The sequence below is a fragment of the Trachurus trachurus genome, assembly GCF_905171665.1.
Source record: "Trachurus trachurus genome assembly, chromosome: 8".
In the NCBI taxonomy this organism is placed as follows: domain Eukaryota; kingdom Metazoa; phylum Chordata; class Actinopteri; order Carangiformes; family Carangidae; genus Trachurus; species Trachurus trachurus.
In genome coordinates this window covers 26,021,862-26,041,836 of record NC_139905.1, presented here as the reverse complement: position 1 = coordinate 26,041,836, position 19,975 = coordinate 26,021,862, and the positions used below count along the sequence as shown (strand labels likewise).

Genomic DNA, 19,975 nt, shown 5'->3' with positions numbered 1-19,975 from the left:
TGGGTGAAAAGCAGCTGAATAAGCTCAGGCTGAGTTTCTCCTCACTTGAACAAACGACACCAGCATCTTCACCATGGCTACAGTCATGTGTCGCAAATCCTCTGTGCTGACACTCACTTAGAGACCTTTCACTTCCTGAACAGTCCACATCATCAAGCCAGATTTGCCCAGTTCCTTGACCAAAGTGGGCTGATTGAGGGGCACTCTGTGCTATACCACAGCCCAACTGTCTGCACACCACCATGGCATCATCTAAGTCCCAGCCGTCATCACAGACTGTTCCCCAGATGTTGTTGTAATAGATTTCAACTCTTCCAGAGCACCGAGTAGATCCAGATCCAGCCAGTCTGACCTGAGAGCCTGAGGTACATGAGACATACAGTAGTTCACAAGATTAAGCTTTTATTCCCATTTCATGTTCATCATTAAATTTGTGCCGCATGGAGGCTCTGACTAACTGCTGAATTAAACACTTTAATTCAAAGTAATGAATGTAAGACATAATGTACCATATTTAATTGTACATTTCACACAGGAGAATGGACTGACCTGCAGCAGGTGAAGATGAGTTCAAGAGTAAAGAGACTGTGGGGAAAAAGCACATCACACATTCAGAATGTTTTTGAAGTACAGTAGGCTACATGTAGTTCCTGTTTTATGTATTTTCAGAACAGCAACAATTCTTCTGAATAATTTGATCATAGCTAAAGACATACATCCTTAAAGTACGTGTTTCTTAACAACAAAATTCAATTTTAATTAGAAGAAAATAGCAGGGTCCCAGAGAGGCAATTAAATAACAATACTGACAAAAATAATAATATGACTTATATTAACGTCACAAATATATTTAACACTAACTTTTATTTGTTTTGGAAATATCATTAAAATGTAGAGTTTCATGTAAAACAGTATCAAAATGTTTTGCTGGTCCACCAGCCAGCTGTATGTAAGCCCAGTAGGATTTCTCTCGTAGTACTACCCAACATTTATAAAAATTACTTCAAGAATTTGATTTCCTTCTCTCTATGAAATGCTCAACTATTATTTTATGTTTCTCTTTCTAGTAAAATAGTCTTGCTTTCTTTTCACTCCAGTAAAAATACACTGCAGATTTTAAAATGTTTTATAAAGTAGTACTCTTTTTCAACATGGCACATCTGTATCATATGAAGTGATGGACTTCAGTTCCTGTCCATTCCTGCAAGTCCATGGACATACAAGAAAAAAAACACATTACACTGAATTACTCAACTTGTAACTGTCTGTATCCCTTTACATGAAAACGTGCTAAATTGAATCTGTGCTGTCTGTTCTTATGAACGGATCAATACATGAACAAAGTGCAACATAGAGATTATCTAACACAATCAATTACTCACCAAAAACCAGCCCAGGTAGATGTTTCAACATTTTGGTCAGCACAGGTGACCCAGAGGCTCGCCTGGGCTCTGGAGGGTGTTAACACAGAGAGGCTGCACAGCTGTGTGGTGGCAGTGACATGAACCTTTTTACTTTTACTGTAAGTATACGGCAGAAAGCAAATGAAGAGGAATTTGTGGGCTAGCATTTCACACCTAGAGCTCAATGTTTTTTACTCTGACACGTTTATAACCACAGGGCATACTGTATGTAGCCTTGGGTTTTACCGTTATGCAGACATCTGACTTTACATTTTAAACATTCTAACAGACACATTTTTTTTAAAGATAAAAGGATATGGTATGATTGTACAAGTTTCATGTTGATGATTGTTAATTGTACATTATTGTAGAAGTGTTGTGGTGTGTTTAAACTTAAAGATCATTTAGAAAATTAAAAGACACCAAGATTATTTGCAACAGGCTTGATCTGGGTTGACAGGGAACCGGCAAACAGCAGAATTTGTTTTATCATAGGCTGGGACCCAATAAACAGGATATCAATTTTGTATGAGTTGATTAAAAAAAAGAAAGTTTGACATCCATCTTTTAACCTCCCACAGACAGGCGTTCAGACAGCTCAACATGTTGGTGTCGGTGGATTAGACTAGCAGGTACAACTGTGAATTGTCAGCATAGAAATGACTGGACAGGAAACATTAATTTTATAAATTATGTTTATAAGGGCAAGTATTTATGAACAAAATACAGTTGGTCTCAGAACTGATCCATGTTCAATACGTCATATTGCAGATAATGCATATGCTGACAGATAATGTTAAGTAGTCTAATTTAGAAACGTGTTTGCAACAAGCATGTGTTGTGTACATCTTCTATCATTTACCTGACCAAAATACACTGTTTGTCCAACCACAGAGGCACTGAAATACAAATGGTCCCATTAACCTAATCACCACAACAGTGTTATGACTGTAAGCCACTCATAATCATATGCAATGCTAAGCAGTTCTCTCAACGCAACATTTCCATTCTCTAACAACATTTTTAGTTGTGTACCTAGCACAGCCACAGCACTGCCAGGCAATGTCTAGGGCTAATTTACAGAACTGATAAGACAGTTCATATGGCTGTTTTACACTAAGAATCAGCAGAAAGGACTTGAGTCGTAGTTTAAGGAAGTTCTAATGCAGCAGAATATATAGGGGACAGTGCCAAATATTGAACACGTTTGCCTGACAGAGTGTTTTACTTCCTCTTTCCTTGCATCCAACCGTACTCGCATCGTAAGGATCACACAATTGCAACAAGTCTAGGGTATTGGTGTGTAACCCACCCTAACCACATGCCCCAAATTGTATTTTTGACACTCTTGCTGACTGATGCTCATTTGACTATTAGAGTGTGAGTATCCACTGGCCTGTGACCTTAATGGCTTATTAGATATTTGGGAGATTGGCAGTTGCCCAGCATTTTATAATATGGATTAAATTATTCATGGTGTCACTAAAGGGCTTTTATGCCAATGTGGTCCTATGTTTGGGGTTGCCATGGAGCCAGCTTTTTAAAAGTATTGACCTGTATTGACTTGGACCTCAGTGCTTGGACCGTAATAAATTTAAGGAACATAAGGAAAAACAACACTGTGATTAACTGGATGGAGGGAAATGATCAGATGCTGCCCACTGTCAGTGTGGAACAAGTTGCATGAGAGGGGAGGAGTATTTATTTCTTCTAAATGAATAATAAATAATTGCTCCTTTGTAGCAAAATATAGAAAAATAAAAGCTTTGAAAATGTGGTGGCATGTTATGTCCAGTGTAACGAAGAATGGGTCCTAGCTTTGAGGAAATGCCCAGTGAGCAATTTTTTTTATTTTTTTTATTAATTTACACAATAATATAAACAAGTAAACAAAATACAGCAATCAGATTGTGCAGATGAGATAAAAGAAAAACAGAGAGGTTTATAAAGGAATCTCACCTCAGTAAGCAGTAAGAACTGACACAAAAGTATAGAACACAAATGAAATTGTGAGTGAGAGCATCAGGTTATGTGTGTGCGTGTGTGTGAGTGTATGTACTGTATACATGCTCAAGCGAGCATGGGAGTGTGCGACTGCATGTGCCCAAGCACACTTCTGTTCAGTCAGTCCTTATGGTGGAAAGAAGACAGTTCAGTTATAAAAAAGTATTAACAATAGTCATTTAGCCCTGAAATAGTTCATAAGTGAAGGGCTGCATAAAAAAATTATGCTGCTGCGTTCACATCAAAGATTGTTCACTTTTCCTATTAAAAACATATAATTTGAATTTGAAAGTAACATGTCTCTATAGCCGTTTTCCCACTAAAATTGGCGACCCGTGTTTAAAAAACTTGCGTCGACCCGCTAGCAATCGGCATTGGCCCCTTTCCCATTGACCAAAATGAGCCGAGTCTGACCCCCCACTGGGGGATCAGACAGAGCTTAAACCAATCGCCCCGTGGGGCGGTGCATGGCGCAGTGGTTAAGGCGGCCGCCCCATGTAGAGGCTACAGTCCTCAACGCAGGCGTCCCCGGTTCGAATCCCGCGTCGGGCAGACCCTTCCTGCATGTCATCCCCCCTCTCTCTGCCTCCCCCTTTCCTGTCTATCTCACTATGTGCTATCCAATCAAAAAAAAGGCAAAAAGGCCAAAAAAATACTTTAAAAACCCCCCAAAAAAACAGTCGCCCCGCTTTCATCCGCGGTGCAAGAAACACAGTGTCATGCCACAGCCACCCGCCACGGAGTGTGAAGTCCGTCTGCCGAGGCAGACGAGGCGTCAAGCTGACCTGAGGAGCACCAGGACCGCGGAGGACAACGAGTCTGCTGCAGCCGTATGACGGCACAACACGTCAGTTCAACAGACTGTAGCTTCTTTTTTCTTTTTCAATAGTTTTTGGTCAGTGTTGTTTGATCTTTTGATCCCAGTCTCGAATGAGAGCAGAGCTTTGTTTTGATGCCTGATATGAGACATGACTGGCATGATGACGTAGTGGCACGTAACACTCAACGTCATCACGTAAATTAACGGGTTGACCCGAGTCTGGCGTTCCCACTGCAAGCCGATCGAAGCCGATTTTAACCTGCGTCGCTTGCCCAGTCGTTTGACACGGGTTGACGCGGGTCAGTGTGCCTTTCCCACTGCCACCAAAAGCCGATTGTTAGCGGGTTTAAACTGTTTTTTTGGCCAATCGGAAAGGGGTATATCTCTGTAGAGTGATTGGTCATAAGGCATTGTTAATAAGGTTTCAACTCACCTTAGCGCCAATGTTATTTATATACAGTAGAACATTTAAAACAACCCCAGTATAAGTGGCAGTAAGATACATTCACCCTAACCAACATAAATCATGATAATAATTAAGACAATAAAAACATCATCACTAAAATAAGGTAAAATAAAAATAAAAGCATACAAATAACAAAAATAATCAACTTTATCTGAAAGCCAGCGAGGAGAGGTCTTTAAATTGATTTAAAATACTTAAGCTGCTACATAAAATGTTAAATGATTCCCATTTTATGTGTCTGAAACCTTATTTTTTTTATGTTTGTTAATATTTTTATATGTCATTGACAGTCACTGTCAAACTGGCACCACAATCCAGCAAATACCATAGGTGAACAGACTGATATACTATATGTGCTTTTCAATGGACTTGAGTATTTTTTGAGCATCTCGTTTTTTTTGTTTGTGCATGCAAACACTATATCCCAATTACTCACATATCTACACATATCTTTATTCTGAGAAACCCAGTTTTGCTACCTGGAAAACTCTGAGAGAAAACAGTATACTGTGGCATGTATGCGCCTTACCCCGGTTTCTGATAGCTGTATCTACGCAGGTGCGAGCAAGTGACATATCAGCAAAACAAACATACAGGCGCCAGCGCTCACCTTTTCTTCTCTGGACAATCTATTTTTTCCAGATGCACCGAATACTCTGAAAAAATGATCAATCCCTGGATCTTTTTGGTCTGTCCCTGATCTTTTCCAGGAGAGAAGTGGCTTCTTTACTGCCCTTCCTGATTCAACTTTCAAAAGGAGACTTTCTTGGGCGGCGTGAAGCCTTCTTCACAGCAATTCCTACACAACCTCTCTCCTTAAGTATATGCAAATTGTCATCAAAAAAAGTGAGGCAGCAGACTGTGAAAATTAATTAAAAAAACAACAACAAAAAACAAAAACACAAGCACCTCTGCAAATAAGATGCAGTAATCAGAAACCAACAGGGATATGAATGAATAAACAGGTTTCTTTGTGTGCATGTAAAAGCAGTATACCAAAAATGATATTGCTCAAAACCATTATAAAAACACTCAGAGTGATTATCAGATCAGGTGCAACTGGCAGGTGACAGATGGTTCCTAAGTGGGAGTCACAGAATGTGTGTCTGAAACTTTGACAGGAAGGTGGAGGCTAGGAGAAGCTGGAAGCTCCAACAGAATCCATGGCATATTTATTCAAATTTGGCACGGTGTTCTTCTGTGTTGACAAACTCTAAACTTTTTGTTGTTGTTGTGTGTTTTGTGGTTTGTTAACCGTTATAGAGGAACATGCATATGATATATATTGCCAGTGGGTCAATTAAAACGTTCAGCAGGAGAAAGTAGATAGTTTTCATAAATATCTTCTTGTCCTCCATATATATCCAGATCATCTTCAGCAAAGGGCTGGTGTACCTGGACATTGTCATCAGCAAAACACTCTACATACACATCTTCCTCTCTGTTGTCACAGATCTCCTGGCTTTCTCTAAAACCAAGACCTTCAGGGTTGTCATAGATCTCCTGGCTTTCTCTAAAACCAAGACCTTCAGGGTTGTCATAGATCTCCTGGCTGTCTCTAATACCAAGACCTTCAGTGTTGTCACAGATCTCCTGGCTTTCTCTAAAACCAAGACCTTCAGTGTTGTCACAGATCTCCTGGCTTTCTCTAAAACCAAGACCTTCCGTGTTGTCACAGATCTCCTGGCTTTCTCTAAAACCAAGACCTTCCGTGTTCTCAAAGTCAGTGTCTTCATGTTGGCCATCATTGTCCTTTACTGCCATCTCACCTGTTTGAACCACTGGAGTGCAGAAGGAGGTTGTTGAAGCAAAGTTCATGTAGTGCTGTTCTTCCTCCTCTTCCTCATAGCCAACATAAACATTCCTGACGGACACTGTAACACAAGTACAGAAAAAGAATGTGTCATTATGAAAATCAACTGCCTTACTAGAATTACCTGCAGTTACAGCATGTATTAAAGTGAATACATACATTCATTTAAGGAGGTGGCTCCAGGGTCAGACTGTTGTCTTCTTCTATGGATCAGACAGATCACCACTGAGACCATCAGCAGCACAAGGCTCCCAGTAGCTACTGATGAGACCAGCAGTGACAAACGCCCTAGGAAAGAAAACACAGTTACTGTTTGTTGTTCAGAGCTTATCTGAGTATCTATAATTATGCCTATTGAATGGACAGAGCCATAAGCTTTTTCTGTAAGTATTGTCTCTGACATGGATTAGAATTGTGTGATATATCGGCATTTAGGATGTGCATGCATATGATTTAGGTGTAGACTGAAAATGAAATCCTGCCTGATTTTCTTATACATTTATTGTCATGGAGGTGCTCTGGCATGGCGGTGGAGCTAGTCAATTTGCCATATTCACAGCGTCGCCATCTTCGCTTACGTTGTCACTCGGGGTTGGACGTTTCAACGCTGTCACATAACGTTAACGTTAACAGTTAAGCCTGAGGTAGTGCAGGAGGTTGAGTGGTACTGGCTAGAGATAGCCGGGCTTGCCTCATCACACAGTCTAGTCTTTGAAACCAACTCCTTGAGAGAGGCTGGACTCCTTTCTACTCTGGAGTTGCCTGCAGTGAGAGGCAGCAAGCTTGGTGTGGGCTTGCTTATAGCTTCACAGTTCTGCTGCCATGGGCCGGAGTTCTCCCTGGTGAACAAGAGGGTCGCCTCCCTGTGCCTTCGGGTCAGGGATAGGTCTCTCACCAACTGGGGACAACTGGGGAATCATTCTGCTGGGAGACTTCAACGCCCACATGGGCAGCGGCAGTGTTACCTGGAGGGGTGTGACTGGGACGAACAGCCTCCCCGATCTGAACCTGAGTGGTGTTTTGTTGTTGGACTTCGGTGCTAGTCACAGTTTGTACATAACAAACACTATGTTCAAGCATAAGCATGTTCATCAGTGCACGTGGCACCAGGACACCCTAGGCCGGATATCAATGATCAACTTGGTGGTTGTGTCATCTGACCTTAGGCCGTATGTCTTGGACACTCGATTGAAGAGCACACAACTCAACCTGTGGGGAGTGGGGTCCGCTGGAAGAGCTCCTCTTGGCTCCTTCAGGCCCGGACGTTCAGCATTTACTGGGGAGGTTTGCAGCCAAGTGTGAAGCGGCTGGTAAGCGAATCAGAAACTCCAAGTCCAAGGCCATGGTTCTCAACTTGAAAAAGGTGGCTTTCCCCCTCCAGGTTGGAGGCTAGCTCCTGCCTCAAGTGGACGTGTTTAAGTATCTCGGGGTCTTGTTGACGAGTGAAGGAAGGTTGCAGTGTGAGATTGACAGGGGGATCGGTGCAGCGGCCGCAGTAATGCAACCAGTGTACTGGTCTGTCCTGGTGAAGAAGGAGCTGAGCTGAAAGGCGAGACTCTCAAATTACCGGCCAATCTACGTTCCTACCCTCACCCATGGTCCTGAATTTTGGGTTATGACCGAAAGAACTAGATCTTGGATACAAGCACCTGAAATGGATTTCCTCTGCAGGGTGGCAAGGCGCTCCCTTGGAAATAGAGTGAGGAGCTTAGAATAGCTTAGAATAGCTGCTGCGTGGCAAAAGCTAATGGGGATCTAAATAAACAAAACAAAACAAGCTCTGTCTCTCTCTCTCGGAGTAGAGCTGCTGCTCTTCCGCATCGAAAGGAGCCAGCTGAGGTGGCTTGGGAATCTGTACCGGATGCCTCCTGGACGCCTCCCTCGGGGAGGTGTTCCGGGCATGCCCCACCAGGAGTAGACCCTGGGGAAGACCCAGGACACACTGCAGTGACTATGTCACTCGGCTGGCCTGGGATCGCCTTGGGATCCTCCTGCAAGAGCAGGAGGAGGTGTCTGGGGAGAGGGAAGTCTGGGCTTCTTTCCTTAGCCTGCTGCCCCCGCGCCTGTCCCCGGATAAGCAGAAGAAGATGGGCAGACGGAGGTCTTACTCTCTGAAGAAATGTTATGAGGTCTGGTGAGATAACATTGAACCGTTCTGCCATAATAGCCATTGCATGTTTGACAAAAGAAACTGTGAGACTTCTAAGTCAGGGGACACCACACCAATGGCAAATCTGGGTTGTGGTGCACTCAGGAAGAAAAAATATGTGAGTTTTGAAGCAACATCTCAAGCCATCAGTCAGGGAGTTAATCCTCAGTCCAAATGGATGTTCAAATGTGCTGTCTCCATGATAAAAAAAATTGGGAGCAAAAGTAAAATGAAGACAACAAAGACTCAGTTCCACCAGTTCTGTGAAGATGAAGGGTCTAAATTCAGCAGCAGCTTGTGGAAAGCCACTTGAGAAGTTTGACCCAAGTTAAGTTAAGCTATGAAGGCAAGGCTGCAGTATATGTAAACTTAAAACACACGGGAGATGTGACATTTATTATTTCTTGGACTTTTCATGCTCTTAAAATGAAGTAGCCTACCTAGTTAGAGGTGATGCTTTTCAGGATTAAATATTGGATTTTTTTTTTGTATGCAACTGTGTTCAGCTGAGATATGGGGTAAAAATGCAAATAGAGAAAAATATACTGTACATGAAGAGTTTGTACATTGTGTAAGTTCTCCTGTTATCTAATCACGAAAATCGATTCTTTCGTTCAAAAGTACGTTCTTCATTCATCAATAATTACCCCCATCAACAAACTGAAGTGTTCCGGTGAGCTCTGAATTTGCCGTTCATATCATTCATATATACACCGAGCGGGCAAGCTCGGTGCTGGCTGACATGTCGTGTCGCCATGTTTTTACGTTCAGTGGCACCGTGACCGTAGGAAACCACGGGGAACTCACCAGAAACACCGGAGCTGTTGGCTCAGGTCGAGGTGGCGTCTGTGAAAAGTCACCGCGGTGCAGTGAGGACTGTGAGGACTTGCCTCGTGCTGACGGACCACTTGTTTAGAGGCTTGTTTATGCCGTTACGTGCAGCGTCTGTTGTCCGTCTGCCATCTAACCGATTTCACGTGAATGCAGCATGAAAAATACGACTGAGTTGCTTGCGATATACAACCGCACCGCTAGATGGGAGAAATTCTTACACAATATACCTTTAAATTATGACTACTTACACTGAATAACAACATTTATTGGTGTTGTCTCTGTAGATCTGAATCTCCTTGAGGACAGTGTGACTTCATACACACAGCTGTAGTTGGCCTGGTGTTTATACTCAGCTGCAGGGAACTCGAAGGAGGCTGAGTGGTTGACTGCAGGCTTGGTGGCAGTGGTGTTGGAACCAGAGAAGATGAGAGAGAAAACACCACCAGGATAGTGTGAGGAAATAGAGCAGGTGATGATGAAGCTGTAACCCCTTGTGACCTGTGCAGCCTCAGGACTCCAGACCAGCCCTCCATCAGGAGATGTCAGGGAGATGTTGGGCTGCTGCAGGGGCACTGGTTAGGGAAAAAGATACATTTAATTTTCCTGAGGATGAATAGTACACACAAAATGTAGGAGTGGGTGATTCAAATTTCCAGAAGAGAAAACTGACTCCTGGTTAAGGGCATTGCTGGTAAAGATAAAAGAACAAGGTGAAGGAAGGTATTTTCAGCTGCTGGACTGTCACTGGGCTCCATGTTGACATTCAACAGGAGAAATACGGAGGACATTCTGTCATGTCCTCCGTATTTCTCCTGTTTAGTTTGAGTTTTCCTGTTTATTTTGAAAAACTCTTGTGTCTTCCTTATTCCCTGTTGTGTCAAGCTTTGTCTGTGTCTCGCTTTGTAATGACCTTTTTGTGACATCCATATTTATTAAATGCAAATGGCTCAGCAAGCTGTTCAACATGACCATTAGTTCAGTTCAATTGCAGTCATACCTACACCCACGTTTTGAGGTGGACCAGGGTTCACTTGTTTGGTCAGCTCCAGAGATCGGATGAGCTTTCACAACTGCCCAAACAAGCAGGCTATCCCAGGAAACGAACCCTGGTCTGTTTAAAGCGGACCAAACAGCTCTGTTACTTTTGATAGCCGTTCCCTGTGGTTTTTGGTCTCTGCAATTGGGTCCAGCTTCTCCTGAACAGTGACATTCTCTTCAGCAAGAATCAGCATGCTCGGCTTATGTTACTTTCTCAGATGGCCACCTTTTGGGTTTATCTGATTGTCTGTATCTGTGAACCTGAGCCTGAGCCTTGAGACATTTTTTAAAAAAGGTTCCAGTGTGCTATTCCGAAGGGCTGCCTCGGAAATTCTGAATGACGGACCTTCGGAAATTTTCGGGATAGCAGACCATCGGAATGGCGGTCCTTCAGAATGGGGGTCGCCCCCCTTTTAAAAAGTGGACAGTTATAAATACTGTAGGGTTTAAAGTGCAAGTGTTTGAATGACAAATCTGTTCAGATGAGATCTGGATGAGCACAACACAGGCTCCTGGCCCGATCAAACTCTGGGTCATAGGATCAGGACTATCATGCCCGTTGCCCGGTCTGGCCAGGAAATCCATCTAGTTTGGTTCAGAGCCTTGGACATTGCTGCCATTAAGAAGTGCCTTTTTTTTGTTTAGAATTAATCAATTAAACTTTAGCTGCCTTGTTTAAATATTTTTTTTAAATATAAAATATTTAATTGATAAAAAATACATTCATCAACTTGATCATTATTTTCCCCCAATGATCAAATAAGGACAATGCCCATCCCTAATTTGAAGCTGTGGTACTCTGAAAAGCAGTGGAGGTAAGTAATACAAAACAAGTAAAGAAAGAATAAAAGTTAAAAGAGAATATCAGCCAAAATTACAAGATCAACCAAAGGTATTCATTCTGTGTGTGCTGTCTTGTATTGTTCATAATCAAAAAATGTAAATGAAAAATCATATGCAGAATGTTGACTTAATTGTCTTACCACTAATGAAGAGTCTGACAGAGTCAGTGAGAGGAGAAGTGAAGTCTCGACTTGAAACCCTTGTCTGATACTGACATTGGTAAGATCCTTCTCTGTCAAAGTTCACTTGTAGGATGTTGAAGGTGGCAGAGTTGGAGCTTGAGGTTTGAGTCTTTCTGAATGATCCTGATGTCTGCTGCAGAGTGAATGTTCCACCTAAATGCTGGGTTGAGATGGAACAGGTGATGCCAACATCCTGACCCCAGGTAACCACACCAACAGGATTCATAGAGATGCTGGGCTTCGGGAGTTTGACTGAAAGAAAATGCAGATGTTTATAATGTCTCTGAAAGGAGATACATCTACATTTTAAAACAAGTTGACTCATTTATAATGATTGTTTCTACAAGTGAAAAAACAGGGATTGCAAACTGATTTTCTTTTCTTTACCAGTGACTGAGAGTCTGAGAGAGTCACTCAGAGGAGAGCTGAAGTCACGACTGGAAACCCTTGTCTGATACTGACACTGGTACGATCCCTCATTATTAAAGTTCACTTGACGGATGTTGAAGGTGGCAGAGTTGGAGCTTGATGTTTGAGTTTTTCTGAATGATCCTGATGTCTGCTGCAGAGTGAATGTTCCACCTAAATGCTGGGTTGAGATGGAACAGGTGATGCCAACATCCTGACCCCAGGTAACCACACCAACAGGATTCATGGAGATGCTGGGCTTTGGAAGCTCCACTGAAAAGACAAAACAAAACAAACAAAACAACTATGGGAGCAGTTCATACAGTTTAGAATGCTTTTGAAATTAGATAAATTTGTATATTTCAATGTAGTGACTTGGAACCGGAATCGGAGAATGTATGTAAGATTTCTTTACCAGTGACTGAAAGTCTGATGGAGTCACTTTGAGAAGAGCTGAAGTCTCGACTTGAAACACTTGTCTGATACTGACACTGGTAAGATCCTTCTCTGTCAAAGTTCACTTGTAGGATGTTGAAGGTGGCAGAGTTGGAGCTTGAGGTTTGAGTCTTTCTGAATGATCCTGATGTCTGCTGCAGAGTGAATGTTCCACCTAAATGCTGGGTTGAGATGGAACAGGTGATGCCAACATCCTGACCCCAGGTAACCACACCAACAGGATTCATGGAGATGCTGGGCTTCGGGAGTTTGACTGAAAAGAAAATGCAGATGTTTATAATGCCTCTGAAAGGAGATACATCTGCATTTTAAAACAAGTTGACTCATTTATAATGATTGTTTCTACAAGTGAAAAAACAGGGATTGCAAACTGATTTTCTTTTCTTTACCAGTGACTGAGAGTCTGAGAGAGTCACTCAGAGGAGAGCTGAAGTCACGACTGGAAACCCTTGTCTGATACTGACACTGGTACAATCCCTCATTATCAAAGTTCACTTGATGGATGCTGAAGGTGACAGAGTTGGAACTTGATGTTTGAGTTTTTCTGAATGATCCTGATGTCTGCTGCAGAGTGAATGTTCCACCTAAATGCTGGGTTGAGATGGAGCAGGTGATGCCAACATCCTGACCCCAGGTAACCACACCAACAGGATTCATAGAGATGCTGGGCTTTGGGAGCTTCACTGAAAAAAACAAATCAAAATAAAACAAACAAAACGACTATGGGAGCAGTTCATACAGTTTAGAATGCTTTTGAAATTAGATACGTTTGTATATTTCAATGTAGTGACTTGGAACCAGAAACGGAGAATGTATGTAAGCTTTCTTTACCAGTGACTGAAAGTCTGATGGAGTCACTTTGAGAAGAGCTGAAGTCTCGACTTGAAACCCTTGTCTGATACTGACACTGGTAAGATCCTTCTCTGTCAAAGTTCACCTGACGGATGTTGAAGGTGGCAGAGTTGGAGCTTGATGTTTGAGTCTCTCTGAATGATCCTGATGTCTGCTGCAGAGTGAATGTTCCACCTAAATGCTGGGTTGAGATGGAACAGGTGATGCCAACATCCTGACCCCAGGTAACCACACCAACAGGATTCATGGAGATGATGGGCTTTGGGAGTTTGACTGAAAAGAAATTGCAGATATTTATAATGCCTCTGAAACGAGATACATCTGCATCTTAACTCTTTCGCGACCATTGACGAGGTTAACTCGTCACAGCCTGCCGAACGTTCACGACCACTGACGAGTTAACTCGTCAAAACTGTTATTTTTTTTTTTTTTTTTTTTACAGATTATGATAATAGACACTCTCGGGTACCCTGTGTGTGAATATGGTAGTCCTCTGATATGTAAAACTGTTTAAACTACAATCAAAACATAATGTTTTTCATAAACTGTGTGATTTTGGTTTTGTTTGAGTAATCGGTCTCCTTGAATGCTGCTCTGGGGACAGCGTGCAGCGCTGTACGGCTGTCGGCTACAGTGTTGCGACTTTCTCGCTAAATCTGGCGACTTTCCAAACCCTCTTGGCGACTTTTTTTTGACAAAAGCGACTGGCGACAAATCTGGCGACTTTTTCCGGTACTGTTACAAACGTTTCTGGTTTGGAGATTCCGACCTGAAAGCACGTTATCACTGCTGTTTTCACGGTGCAGCGGAGCGGGCGCTGTGCAGTGGGTGCTGTGAGCCGGCCGCCCCCGCCCCAAAGCACTTGCCGGCAGTCAGTCACACAGCAGTGTCACGGAGCTGTCTCCGCTGCAGCCAGAGACCCACACCGCTGCACTCCACGCTGCCACACCCCCCAGATTTGCCTACAAAAATATTTATTTAGCCGTAGAAATGATTTGGGAGACATGCCACACTACAGAGTACCGGTAGAATGGGCGGATTGCCACTTGACACAAAAGTGCATTTTTCTCTGAAACTAGAGCGGGAGCTCCGTTTTTGGAGAAACTGAGCTCTCTTCTTCTCCTTCGTACTCACGAACAAAACGGCGGGAAAAACTCGCCGTTTTTCGAGGAGCACGTTGGAAAGTCACTCTTCAACCACGTGAAAACCGTTTGTTTTTAGGTGATGTACAGAGTTCGGTTCGACATGAGAAAAAAAGTAAACAAATAGCCAAAAATATGTGGTCCGGAGCGGAAGTGCTGAGCAATTAGTTTGGTCACGAAAGAGTTAAATGGACAACGAGGAGTTTTGGAAAAGCGAAGCGTTTTCACACTACATTTATGAGCCTCCGCGCACACAAAAAAAACTATATATTTATCGAAAATGGGCCCATTAACAAGTGTGGGTAGCGTAGATTCATCCACATTAACGTGAGACTTTTTTAATAACCAAATAAAAACTCCTCGTTGTCCCTTTAAAACAAGTTGACTCATTTATAATGATTGTTTCTACAAGTGAAAAAACAGGGATTGCAAACTGATTCTTTTTTCTTTACCAGTGACTGAGAGTCTGACAGAGTCACTCAGAGGAGAGCTGAAGTCACGACTGGAAACCCTTGTCTGATACTGACACTGGTACGATCCCTCATTATTAAAGTTCACTTGACGGATATTGAAGGTGACAGAGTTGGAGCTTGATGTTTGGGTCTTCCTGAATGATCCTGATGTCTGCTGCAGAGTGAATGTTCCACCTAAATGCTGGGTTGAGATGGAACAGGTGATGCCAACATCCTGACCCCAGGTAACCACACCAACAGGATTCATAGAGATGCTGGGCTTTGGGAGCTTCACTAAAAAACAAAACAAAACAAAACAAAAAACTATGGGAGCAGTTCATACAGTTTAGAATGCTTTTAAAATGAGATACGTTTGTATATTTCAATCTAGTAACTTGGAACCGTAATCTGAGAATGTATGTAAGATTTCTTTACCAGTGACTGAAAGTCTGATGGAGTCACTTTGAGGAGAGCTGAAGTCTCGACTTGAAACACTTGTCTGATACTGACACTGGTACGATCCTTCTCTGTCAAAGTTCACATAACGGATGCTGAAGGTGGCAGAGTTGGAGCTTGATGTTTGAGTCTCTCTGAATGATCCTGATGTCTGCTGCAGAGTGAATGTTCCACCTAAATGTGGGGTTGAGATGGAACAGTTGATGCCAACATCCTGACCCCAGGTAACCACACCAACAGGATTCATGGAGATGCTGGGCTTTGGGAGTTTGACTGAAAAGAAATTGCAGATATTTATAATGCCTCTGAAACGAGATACATCTGCATCCTAAAACAAGTTGACTCATTTATAATGATTGTTTCTACAAGTGAAAAAACAGGGATTGCAAACTGATTCTTTTATCTTTACCAGTGACTGAAAGTCTGATGGAGTCACTTTGAGGAGAGCTGAAGTCACGACTGGAAACCCTTGTCTGATACTGACACTGGTACGATCCCTCATTATTAAAGTTCACTTGACGGATGTTGAAGGTGGCAGAGTTGGAGCTTGATGTTTGAGTCTCTCTGAATGATCCTGATGTCTGCTGCAGAGTGAATGTTCCACCTAAATGCTGGGTTGAGATGGAACAGGTGATGACAACATCCTGACCCCAGGTAACCACACCAACAGGATTCATGGAGATGCTGGGCTTTGGGAGCTTCACTGAAAAACAAAACAAAACAAACAAAAAACTATGGGAGCAGTTCATACAGTTTAGAATGCTTTTAAAATGAGATACGTTTGTATATTTCAATCTAGTAACTTGGAACCATAATCTGAGAATGTATGTAAGATTTCTTTACCAGTGACTGAAAGTCTGATGGAGTCACTTTGAGGAGAGCTGAAGTCTCGACTTGAAACACTTGTCTGATACCGACACTGGTACGATCCTTCTCTGTCAAAGTTCACATAACGGATGTTGAAGGTGGCAGAGTTGGAGCTTGATGTTTGAGTCTCTCTGAATGATCCTGATGTATGCTGCAGAGTGAATGTTCCACCTAAATGCTGGGTTGAGATGGAACAGTTGATGCCAACATCCTGACCCCAGGTAACCACACCAACAGGATTCATGGAGATGCTGGGCTTTGGGAGTTTGACTGAAAAGAAATTGCAGATATTTATAATGCCTCTGAAACGAGATACATCTGCATCCTAAAACAAGTTGACTCATTTATAATGATTGTTTCTACAAGTGAAAAAACAGGGATTGCAAACTGATTCTTTTATCTTTACCAGTGACTGAAAGTCTGATGGATTCACTTTGAGGAGAGCTGAAGTCACGACTGGAAACCCTTGTCTGATACTGACACTGGTACGATCCCTCATTATTAAAGTTCACTTGACGGATATTGAAGGTGGCAGAGTTGGAGCTTGATGTTTGAGTCTCTCTGAATGATCCTGATGTCTGCTGCAGAGTGAATGTTCCACCTAAATGCTGGGTTGAGATGGAACAGGTGATGACAACATCCTGACCCCAGGTAACCACACCAACAGGATTCATGGAGATGCTGGGCTTTGGGAGCTTCACTGAAAAACAAAACAAAACAAACAAAAAACTATGGGAGCAGTTCATACAGTTTAGAATGCTTTTAAAATGAGATACGTTTGTATATTTCAATCTAGTAACTTGGAACCATAATCTGAGAATGTATGTAAGATTTCTTTACCAGTGACTGAAAGTCTGATGGAGTCACTTTGAGGAGAGCTGAAGTCTCGACTTGAAACACTTGTCTGATACCGACACTGGTACGATCCTTCTCTGTCAAAGTTCACATAACGGATGTTGAAGGTGGCAGAGTTGGAGCTTGATGTTTGAGTCTCTCTGAATGATCCTGATGTATGCTGCAGAGTGAATGTTCCACCTAAATGCTGGGTTGAGATGGAACAGTTGATGCCAACATCCTGACCCCAGGTAACCACACCAACAGGATTCATGGAGATGCTGGGCTTTGGGAGTTTGACTGAAAAGAAATTGCAGATATTTATAATGCCTCTGAAACGAGATACATCTGCATCCTAAAACAAGTTGACTCATTTATAATGATTGTTTCTACAAGTGAAAAAACAGGGATTGCAAACTGATTCTTTTATCTTTACCAGTGACTGAAAGTCTGATGGATTCACTTTGAGGAGAGCTGAAGTCACGACTGGAAACCCTTGTCTGATACTGACACTGGTACGATCCCTCATTATTAAAGTTCACTTGACGGATATTGAAGGTGGCAGAGTTGGAGCTTGATGTTTGAGTCTCTCTGAATGATCCTGATGTCTGCTGCAGAGTGAATGTTCCACCTAAATGCTGGGTTGAGATGGAACAGGTGATGACAACATCCTGACCCCAGGTAACCACACCAACAGGATTCATGGAGATGCTGGGCTTTGGGAGCTTCACTGAAAAACAAAACAAAACAAACAAAAAACTATGGGAGCAGTTCATACAGTTTAGAATGCTTTTAAAATGAGATACGTTTGTATATTTCAATCTAGTAACTTGGAACCATAATCTGAGAATGTATGTAAGATTTCTTTACCAGTGACTGAAAGTCTGATGGAGTCACTTTGAGGAGAGCTGAAGTCTCGACTTGAAACACTTGTCTGATACCGACACTGGTACAATCCTTCTCTGTCAAAGTTCACATAACGGATGTTGAAGGTGGCAGAGTTGGAGCTTGATGTTTGAGTTTTTCTGAATGATCCTGATGTCTGCTGCAGAGTGAATGTTCCACCTAAATGCTGGGTTGAGATGGAACAGGTGATGCCAACATCCTGACCCCAGGTAACCACACCAAAAGGATTCATGGAGATACTGGGCTTTGGGAGCATCACTGAAAAAACAAAACAAAACAAACAAAAAACTATGGGAGCAGTTCATACAGTTTGGAAAGCTTTTGAAATGACATACGTTTGTATATTTCAATTTAGTAACTTGGAACCGGAATCTGAGAATGTATGTAAGCTTTCTTTACCAGTGACTGAAAGTCTGATGGAGTCACTTTGAGGAGAGCTGAAGTCTCGACTTGAAACACTTGTCTGATACTGACACTGGTACGATCCTTCTCTGTCAAAGTTCACATAACGGATGTTGAAGGTGGCAGAGTTGGAGCTTGATGTTTGAGTTTTTCTGAATGATCCTGATATCTGCTGCAGAGTGAATGTTCCACCTAAATGCTGGGTTGAGATGGAACAGTTGATGCCAACATCCTGACCCCAGGTAACCACACCAACAGGATTCATGGAGATGCTGGGCTTTGGGAGTTTGACTGAAAAGAAATTGCAGATATTTATAATGCCTCTGAAACGAGATACATCTGCATCCTAAAACAAGTTGACTCATTTATAATGATTGTTTCTACAAGTGAAAAAACAGGGATTGCAAACTGATTCTTTTTTCTTTACCAGTGACTGAAAGTCTGATGGAGTCACTTTGAGGAGAGCTGAAGTCACGACTGGAAACCCTTGTCTGATACTGACACTGGTACGATCCCTCATTATTAAAGTTCACTTGACGGATATTGAAGGTGGCAGAGTTGGAGCTTGATGTTTGAGTCTCTCTGAATGATCCTGATGTCTGCTGCAGAGTGAATGTTCCACCTAAATGCTGGGTTGAGATGGAACAGGTGATGACAACATCCTGACCCCAGGTAACCACACCAACAGGATTCATGGAGATGCTGGGCTTTGGGAGCTTCACTGAAAAACAAAACAAAACAAACAAAAAACTATGGGAGCAGTTCATACAGTTGAGAATGCTTTTAAAATGAGATACGTTTGTATATTTCAATCTAGTAACTTGGAACCATAATCTGAGAATGTATGTAAGATTTCTTTACCAGTGACTGAAAGTCTGATGGAGTCACTTTGAATAGAGCTGAAGTCTCGACTTGAAACACTTGTCTGATACCGACACTGGTACAATCCTTCTCTGTCAAAGTTCACATAACGGATGTTGAAGGTGGCAGAGTTGGAGCTTGATGTTTGAGTTTTTCTGAATGATCCTGATGTCTGCTGCAGAGTGAATGTTCCACCTAAATGCTGGGTTGAGATGGAACAGGTGATGCCAACATCCTGACCCCAGGTAACCACACCAAAAGGATTCATGGAGATACTGGGCTTTGGGAGCATCACTGAAAAAACAAAACAAAACAAACAAAAAACTATGGGAGCAGTTCATACAGTTTGGAAAGCTTTTGAAATGACATACGTTTGTATATTTCAATTTAGTAACTTGGAACCGGAATCTGAGAATGTATGTAAGCTTTCTTTACCAGTGACTGAAAGTCTGATGGAGTCACTTTGAGGAGAGCTGAAGTCTCGACTTGAAACACTTGTCTGATACTGACACTGGTACGATCCTTCTCTGTCAAAGTTCACATAACGGATGTTGAAGGTGGCAGAGTTGGAGCTTGATGTTTGAGTCTTTCTGAATGATCCTGATATCTGCTGCAGAGTGAATGTTCCACCTAAATGCTGGGTTGAGATGGAACAGTTGATGCCAACATCCTGACCCCAGGTAACCACACCAACAGGATTCATGGAGATGCTGGGCTTTGGGAGTTTGACTGAAAAGAAATTGCAGATATTTATAATGCCTCTGAAATGAGATACATCTGCATCCTG

At 42.3% G+C, this 19,975-nt stretch overlaps 1 protein-coding gene across 1 annotated transcript in view; it reads right to left on the bottom strand.

The window, feature by feature from the left end:
* Positions 1-570: 570 nt before the first annotated feature.
* Positions 571-19,975, bottom strand: part of LOC310990388 (uncharacterized protein) — a gene marked incomplete at both ends in the record, with an annotated part of 56,226 nt that continues 36,821 nt past the window's right edge. Inside the window, 14 exons of the mRNA XM_083977734.1 lie at positions 571-585; positions 6,089-6,567; positions 7,472-7,545; positions 7,668-7,782; positions 8,365-8,427; positions 9,738-10,061; positions 16,592-16,885; positions 17,026-17,319; positions 17,456-17,749; positions 17,890-18,183; positions 18,325-18,618; positions 18,755-19,048; positions 19,189-19,482; positions 19,624-19,917. Coding sequence (XP_083833860.1) covers positions 571-585; positions 6,089-6,567; positions 7,472-7,545; positions 7,668-7,782; positions 8,365-8,427; positions 9,738-10,061; positions 16,592-16,885; positions 17,026-17,319; positions 17,456-17,749; positions 17,890-18,183; positions 18,325-18,618; positions 18,755-19,048; positions 19,189-19,482; positions 19,624-19,917 — 3,422 coding nt within the window. The remainder of the gene's footprint in view (positions 586-6,088; positions 6,568-7,471; positions 7,546-7,667; positions 7,783-8,364; positions 8,428-9,737; positions 10,062-16,591; positions 16,886-17,025; positions 17,320-17,455; positions 17,750-17,889; positions 18,184-18,324; positions 18,619-18,754; positions 19,049-19,188; positions 19,483-19,623; positions 19,918-19,975) is intronic.